Source organism: Saimiri boliviensis, chromosome 17 (genome assembly GCF_048565385.1).
Source record: "Saimiri boliviensis isolate mSaiBol1 chromosome 17, mSaiBol1.pri, whole genome shotgun sequence".
Classification (NCBI taxonomy): Eukaryota; Metazoa; Chordata; class Mammalia; order Primates; family Cebidae; genus Saimiri; species Saimiri boliviensis.
Genome location: NC_133465.1, coordinates 71,073,008 through 71,080,942, shown reverse-complemented (window position 1 = coordinate 71,080,942; position 7,935 = coordinate 71,073,008). Strand labels below are relative to the sequence as shown.

The 7,935-nt window shown below is 56.8% G+C and overlaps 1 protein-coding gene across 1 annotated transcript; it reads right to left on the bottom strand.

Moving 5' to 3' along the window:
• Positions 1–7,927, bottom strand: CCDC137 (coiled-coil domain containing 137). The gene is made up of 6 exons (XM_003931828.4): positions 7,720–7,927; positions 7,139–7,272; positions 4,757–4,976; positions 3,545–3,627; positions 3,213–3,292; positions 1–2,425 (listed from the first exon to the last, which is right to left on the bottom strand). Exons 1-6 carry the CDS (start codon positions 7,851–7,853, stop codon positions 2,216–2,218), a joined length of 861 nt encoding a protein of 286 aa, XP_003931877.3. The 5' UTR covers positions 7,854–7,927; the 3' UTR covers positions 1–2,215.
• Positions 7,928–7,935: the final 8 nt, after the last annotated feature.

Sequence of the window (7,935 nt, the reverse complement as noted above, 5' to 3'; positions counted from 1 at the left end):
TGAAATTATAACTGTAATACAGTTTTTTCCTCAAACAACAATCACATAATCATGTATGCCAGGGTTGGCCACTGGGGAAGACTGGGCTCGTCTGGGAAAATCCTTCCTTGTGGGCTACTTCACAATAGGGTGCTGAGACCCGTATGTACACGCAGGTTCCCATCTGGATCACTGGTTTCATCAGCACCCCTAGATTTTGTGCAGACTCGGTTTTCCATTTACATAGAGAGAGACCAGCACTGCCCCAGAGAGAGCAGGAGGCCCATCCACGGCCCTCGCCTCTTAAAAGAAACGTTTGCTCTGACTTTTGTCCATGTAACCTCCTCCTGAAGATTCTAGAGGTAAAGGATAAACGGATGGACAAGATGGCCTCTCCTCGAACCCCAGTGCTGCGGGAGGCCAAGGCAGGCTAACCTCTTGAGCCCAGCAGTTCAAGTCCAGTGTGCCACTGCTCTCCTAAGCGACAGCAAGACCCTACCTCAAAAAAACAAAACAAAAAACAGCCAGGTACAGTGGCTTTCATCTGTAACCCCAGACCTTTGGGAGGCCGAAGCAGGTGGATCCCTTGAGTCCAGGAGTTTGAGACCAGCCTGAGCAATGTGGTGAAACACCATCTATATCAAAAGTGGAAAGTATTATTTGGGTGTGTTGTTGCACCCCTGTAGTCCCAGGTACTCAGGAGGCTGAAGTGGGAGGATTGCCTGAGCCCAACAACTTGAGGCTGCAGTGAGTCTGTTTATGCCAGTGTACCCCAGCCTGGGCAAGAGAGACCCTCAGAAAGCACCAGGGGTTTCCCTTCCAACAGCAACAGAAACCCGAGAACCGTGGATGCAGCGGAGAGCACGGATGCTGTCCCAGCCCCGCGGGAATCCCTTCACTCAGCCGCACAGTGGCTGATATTGATGCCCAAAACCAAACGCACCACATGAGTGGGAGCACCACCCACTGCCACCCCTCCCTTTCCCAGGGAAAGGCCGCCCACTCCAGTGCTGCCTGGGATCTGGGACTGGGACCGAGTACATCACAGGTGGCAAAACCATTCATCCAGCAGAAACTTGCCCACAAGAGGGAACAGCCATGACTTAGCATCCTCCCCAGCTGAAATCTTTTAATTTACAAATCAACTTCACTGTGGGAAAAGCAAACTTGGGGAAGGCAGAATGATCGCACACAAGGTGCCATCCCACACTGGGCTGTGCAGCGACTGTACAGAGGCTCCTCACTTCCCAGCCAGTGCCCAGCAGTCGGACTCCATTGCTAGACGTGGGACTTGGGTTTAAGCTGCTCCCTCCTGCCCTCATCTGGAGACGCTGACAGCCTGGGCGCTCCCTCCTGTGGCAGTGAAAGGAGACTGAAGCCTGGCAAGGCCGTGCCCTCAGCAGGAACTCCCCCTGGGCCCCGCTCTGTGACCCCGAGCCCAGACCAGGATCCTTCCTTTAGCTTCTCGAGCCACTTTGGGCCTCCCCAGCTCTCTCAGAGCCCTGTCATGTAGGTGACAACCGTTTCCCCTGGTTTTTTTTCTTGTATGTTCAGTAGAGACAGGGTTTTACCATATTGGTCAGACTGGTCTCAAACATCTGACCTCAACTGATCCACTCACCTCGGCCTCCCAAAGTGCTGGGATTGCAGGCATGAGCCACTGTGCCCAGGCCCCGTTCCCACCTTCTTGTATATGTGCTATCAGGTTCCACCCCAACCAAACAGCCTCTGGGCAGGGGACCACTCACAACTGGCCTGCAGTCACAGTCCCCTGCCCAGCCCTCACAGGTGGTCTAGATGTGCCCAGCAGCCCTGCCCTGGCGCGTCTTCCCTCCTCCTGGCCTGCTCTGCCTGGTGTGTGCTGTGCGCTCAATTCTGCTGACTCCAGGGGCCTCTGTCATACACCCAGCTAGCCTCAGCAGCTGTCTCGGTAGCTGGTGTTCGGGGGCGGGGTAATGGGATCCAGCCCTCCAAAGGTGAACCTGGGCTGCTGCTCAGCATGGACGTTCAGAACAAAGACACGGAGCTTTGACACAGGGCCTTCATCCATCAGGCACCCACCCCTTGCAAGATGTGGCCCTGCTGATGCCCAGCATGTGAACGAGCACCTGGAGGCCTGAGCCTGCACTGCTGGCATGGCCAGGGCAAAGCATCTGCTTGCCTCTCCCCAACCCAGGGGTGGCAGCTCCTGGCACCGGTTTCCCAGGAGCGTGACCAGGCCCCGGCTCTCGCTCCATCACTGCTGCGGCTCTGGCTTCTTCCAGGAAGGGCGGTGGGGTCGCTCCCCCTGCAGCAGCCGCCGCCGCTGCTTCAGCGCTCTGTAGGCCTGCACTGCTCGCTCTCTCTCCTTCCCCACCATCCGCTGGCGGGCCAGGGAGGCGGCCAGAGGCTGGGACGCACCGCCGGGGCTCAGGAGCATCCTCAGCATCTGCAATCTCCTGCCAGGCTGAGGGAGAGAGGGGAAGGTGAGGCACAGGCTGGGAAAGGAGGGGACGCAACAGAAAGCCTCATAGTTCCAACACTTTCCCGCCATCAAGAATGCGGCACTGGCCGAGCGCAGGGGCTCTCGCCTGTAATCCTAGCACTGTGGGAGGCCAAGGTGGGTGGATCACCTGAGGTCAGGAGTTCAAGACCGGCCTGGCCATCATGGTGAAACCCCATCTTTTAAAAAAAATAAAAATAAATAAAGAATGCAGCACTTTGGCCGGGCGTGGTGGCTCAAGCCTGTAATCCCAGCACTTTGGGAGGCCGAGGCAGGTGGATCACGAGGTCAAGAGATCGAGACCATCCTGGTCAACATGGTGAAACCCCGTCTCTACTAAAAATTAGCTGGGCATGGTGGCGCGTGCCTGTAATCCCAGCTACTCAGGAGGCTGAGGCAGGAGAATTGCCTGAACCCAGGAGGCGGAGGTTGTGGTGAGCCGAGATCGCGCCATTGCACTCCAGCCTGGGTAACAAGAGCGAAACTCCGTCTCCAAAAAAAAAAAAAAAAAAAAAAAAAAAAGAATGCGGCACTCTCAAGCCATACACCAGAAGGCTTTTTTTTCCCCCCTGAACACAGGGTCTTGCTATGTTGCCCAGGCAGGTATCAACTCATGGGCTGAGGCGATCCACCTGCTTTGGCCTCAATGAGCTGCGATTACATGTGTGAGCCACGGCATCTGGCCTGGCCAAGGCTTCTGTTCCCTGGCAACACTGGGGGTCGAACTCAGTCGTCCCCATGCTCCACTTACCTGGTCCTTGCTTATGCTCTTCCGGGGCCTGACAGTCAGCTCTGGGGGCTGCAGGACAACCTCACCAAACTTCACCGTGTCTGGAGGGGCAGAGTACAATGGAGGACTGCTGACCAGAGCCACTGCAGTCCTGACACCCAGAGCCACCACCCACCCACCTCCATCCCCTCCCACAGGGATGGGACACAGAACACTGACTCATCCAATAGTCTAATTGCTGTGGACCCCGGGGGAGACCACAGGTGCCCACTGCAGCCAGGACTGGTGGGGAACAGGCCTGTGCCCAGGCCCCGCTGGGACCACCGCTGACACCATGGCTTCCGGAGAGCTACCTCGGAGCAGCTCCCGCTCCAGCCTGTCTGCAGCCTTTTCCTCCTTCTTCTGCCGGACTCTATCTAGTCGCCGCTTCTGGTACCTGGGGAAGAAAGCACGTGTCATTCATATTCCTAACTTCTCTTTCTACCCAGGGACCAGGGAGGAGGCAGAGACTGTCCCACTCACGAGGGATGCCCTGTGCGAGAGTGGGGACCTGAGACCAGGTGGCTGCCTCCAAGTCCCCGCTGCCCTTACCACCAAAAACCCACAGCTGCTCACCAAAGAGGGCTCTGAACCCAACAGGCCCTTCAAGAGTCCCCCTCAGCCAGGGGCGGTGGCTCAAGCCTGTTATCCCAGCACTTTGGGAGACCGAGGTGAGTGGATCACGAGGTCAAGAGATCGAGACCATCCTGGTCAACATGGTGAAACCCGTCTCTACTAAAAATACAAAAAATTAGCTGGGCATCGTGGCACATGCCTGTAATCCAAGCTACTCAGGAGGCTGAGGCAGGAGAATTGCCTGAACCCAGGGGGCGGAGGTTGCAGTGAGCCAAGTTCGCGCCATTGCACTCCAGCCTGGGTAAGAGCGAAACTCCGTCTCAAAAAAAAAAAAAAACAACCCTCTGTTGAAACTGCCTCCCCATCCTGCCTACAGGGATGGCAGGAGGACTAATGCTTGTGGTGGGCTTACTACTCCTGCTGCCACCATCCCTAGGAATGAAATGAGAAACCCATCTGAACCTCACCGCAGCCCCACTATCTCCACTCTACAGCTGAGGAAGCCCAGGCTGAGGAGATGCCACAGAGCTGCAGGGACAGCAGGGACAGCAGGGCCAGCACAACCAGCACCCTCAAGTCTTCTGGACTAGGAAGGGCCCTACTTGAAACAGAACCCCTGTACGTGTCACCCTCAGACCAATCCCCCAGGGCTGATTCCCGCAGGGGCAGGGCTTCTGGTGCTTTTTCTTAGAAAAGCAAGGACCAAGCAAGGTCTCTGCAGAGTTCCCAGATTCCACAGCCTCCTGTAGGCCATGCCCTCACTGGCTCCCAGCTGGACACTCTGATTCGCCAACTAGTAGGGCTGCGGCTTGGTTTCCCTGAATCTGGGCAGGGTGGGTGCGGCTGCCCCATGGCTATGAAATGGGGTCCCTGCAGAGGGCCATCATGGGGACCCAGTGCCCTCCCTTCTGTTCCAGGGGCAGGTCCCGACCCCTCCCACCTTCACTCACGCTTTTTTCTGCTCAGACTTCTCCTTGGGAGCTGCCTGCACCTCTGGCTGCCGGGTGGCCTGGTTCTTGCTAAGGAACAGCACGTGCTGGGCCTCCTGCTGCATGCGCTGGATATAGGCCCCGTCGGACTCCCCCTTTCTCTGCTTGAACTTGGGGATGGCGATGTCAGGCTCCACTCCCCTTGCTTCCTTCTCCAATGTCTTCCGGAAGGCCACCTGGGCTGAGGACAAAGGGAGGCCTCAGAGGAGGCAGGAAGTAGACAGTGGCAGGCAGGTGGCCCATGCTCATTTCCCCTCCCAAAGCCACAGGAAGAGGAGACCAGGGTCAGCTGGAAGCGGCCCAACACTGGCAGCTGAAGAGGATCTGGAGTGCCCAGCCCAGGCATCCCCAGGCACACGATCCCTACAGCCCAGAGGCACCTGTCACCGATGTCCACTGCAGCACAGCTGAAAAAGGCAAGCAGCACCCGCCCCTTCTCTGTCACCCACAGACTCCACTGCACAGCTGCTGAAGGAAGCCCAGCGGAGCGACACAGAGGAACTTGGGCAGACCCACGACATCACTGTGAACGTGAGCGCAGGACCCAAGTGAGAGCAGAACACAGGAGGCGGACAGTGCCAGGCAGGTGGCTGTGTTCACAGACACGTGAAGACACGAGTACTGCCGAGCATGGTGGCTCACACCTGTAATGCCAGCACTTTGGGAAGCTGAGGCAAGTGGATCACTTGAGGTCAGAGTTCGAAACCAGACTGACCAACGTGGCAAAACCGAGCCTCTACTAAAAATACAAACACTAGGTGGGCGTGGTGGCACAGTCCCGTAATCCCAGCTACTTGGGAGGCTGAGGCACAAGAATTGCTTGAACCTGGGAGGTGAAGGTTACAGTGAGCCAAGATTCTGTCTCCCCCCCACCAAAAAAAAAAAAAAGAAAAGGCCAGCTGAGCACAGCAGCTCACGCCTGTAATCCCAGCACTTTGGGAGGCCGAGGCGGGCAGATCACCTGAGGTCAGGAGATTAAGACCAACCTGGGCAATATGGTGAAACCCTGTCTCCACTAAAAATACAAAAATTAGCCAGGTGTAGTGGTGGGCACCTGTAATCCCAGCTACTCGGGAGGCTGAGATAGGAGAATCACTTTAACCCGGCAAGCGGAGGTTGCAGTGAGCTGAGATTGTGCCACTGCACTCAAGCCTGGGCAACGTAGATGGAAACTGCGTCTCAAAAAAGAAAAGCAAAGCAAAGCAAAGGAAAGGCCGGGCACAGTGGCTCACACCTGTAATCCCAGCACTTCAGGAGGCTGAGGTAGGGAAATCACTAAAACACTTGAGGTCAGAAGTTCAAAACCAGCCTGGCCAACATGATGAAACCCTGTTACTAAAAACGCAAAAAAAAATTAGCTGGGCATGGTGGTGCGCACCTGTAATCCCAAATACTCAGGCAGCTGAGGCAGGAGAATTGCTTAAACCTGGGAGGCAGAGGTGCAGTGAGCCAAGATCGTGCCACTGCACTCTAGCCTGGGTGACAAAGCAAGACTCCATCTCAAAAAATAGATAAATACACAAAAAAAGGTATGGATTCAATGCAGCACGGTTCAGAATGTGCCATCCACCAGCCAGGCCAGTGCGCCTCCTTCCCACGCCCTCCTCACCTCTATCTCGCCATCCCCTTGGCAGCCATACAACCCCCGATGAGAAGCCTACCATCTATACACAAATTATAAACAGCTCTGCTGTAAAACTAGTCCCACATTTGGGAAAATAAATGTGTCTGTATGTAAAATACACACACACTGGACACCGCTCGCCACAGTGCCCAGAGTGTTACCTCTGGGCTTCAGCAGTGCACATGTGGGCATCCGACCTAGACTTGGGAGAGAAAGGCCGACTTCTCAGAGGGGCCTGCCTGATGGAATTTCCTCCTTCAGCTCCTGACTCCACCCGCATCTATCTACCATGGCTTCAGCACTCTCGTCCCAAGAATCATGGCTTCTCCCTGGCAGTAGCCCCCCAGCTGCCAGGTCCACTCTCGCTCACTCCATCGTCACTCAGTGATCTTTTACTGCTTAAGGTAAACATGAATTGTCCACGCTATACTAAAAACTCTGATGGATCTTCACTACTTTTGGGAGGAAAAAAACGACGCTCCTTAGCACGGCTCCTGGGGTCCCGTAACAGGTCTTCCCCGCCCACCGCACAGCCTCCTTCCAAGCCTCCTCCGGAATCACAGTGCCACCCGCTGCTCTGGCTGTGGCCGTGCTCCCCCACCGTCTGAGCACTAGGTCTTGGCATACTTCCTCTGCCTGAAACGTTCTGAAACATTTGTGTGACGCGGGGGTTGAGACACACAAAGCTTCACTGCCACCCAGCATGGGCCTGCACACACCCGCTTTCTTCCTTTTCTTGTTACTGATCGGGTTTTTCATCTCCTGGCGGCTCCTCATAATCTCCCGGAGCCGGAAAGGGATCTCCTGTTCGTCCTGGTTCTTAGGCTTGCAATTCACTTTCTTCTTCTCTTTGCTGGGAAGAAAAACACCGGGGTGAGACTCGTCCCAAGTAAAGCATAAGCAGAATAAGAGAAACGGAAGTTGGGTCTGGCAATAGAATCTGCAAGGGCCGCATCTGGCTGCTGTGGTGCGAGCCACCGCAGGGAACAAGGATCTTTCCTCTCGGTCTCACCCGGTGGCTGTCCCTGAACAAGCCCAAGCGCGCTTCTTCACGGGACAGGAGACCGAAAGGCGCTCCGAAAGCCCAGGAGGCCCGTCCGCCGGGACGCGGGAAAAGCAAAACCAGGGACTCGCTCGCGCCTCCATTCATTCGACCGATCCCGGCGGAGCGCGGGCCGCGAGCACAGAGGAGGGCACCGAAGGGGTCGGAGCGAACGCTCCCCAGGGGCTCCCGGGAGGAGCCTTCAAGCCGTCCCCTTCTCCGGGGAAGGGCAGCGGCCTCGCGGGGCAGCGCACTCACCTGCGAAGCCCGGGCCACGCGGCTGTGCGCTGCTTCCCCAGCGGCTGCACTTGCTGCCGTCGCTGCGCCCGCCGAGCATTCTCGGGACCCTCCGGCGGCCTGGACGCCGCCGCTCTGCGCCCAGCTCTCCCCATCTCCACGCCGGGACCTTCTCTGGCGAAGCCACTTCCGCCTTCTCGCACGGTTCCGCCCCCACGATCGGCACTTCCGCTTCCT

Excerpts from the sequence above, each read along its gene's own strand:
- CCDC137 (XM_003931828.4), bottom strand. The coding sequence starts at position 7,853 with ATGGGGAGAGCTGGGCGCAGAGCGGCGGCGTCCAGGCCGCCGGAGGGT. Across the intron at positions 4,977-7,138 it reads CAAGAAAAGGAAGAAAGCGG|CCCAGGTGGCCTTCCGGAAG; the intron begins GTGTGTGCAGGC and ends CTTTGTCCTCAG. Across the intron at positions 2,426-3,212 it reads AGAGCATAAGCAAGGACCAG|CCTGGCAGGAGATTGCAGAT; the intron begins GTAAGTGGAGCA and ends TCTCTCCCTCAG.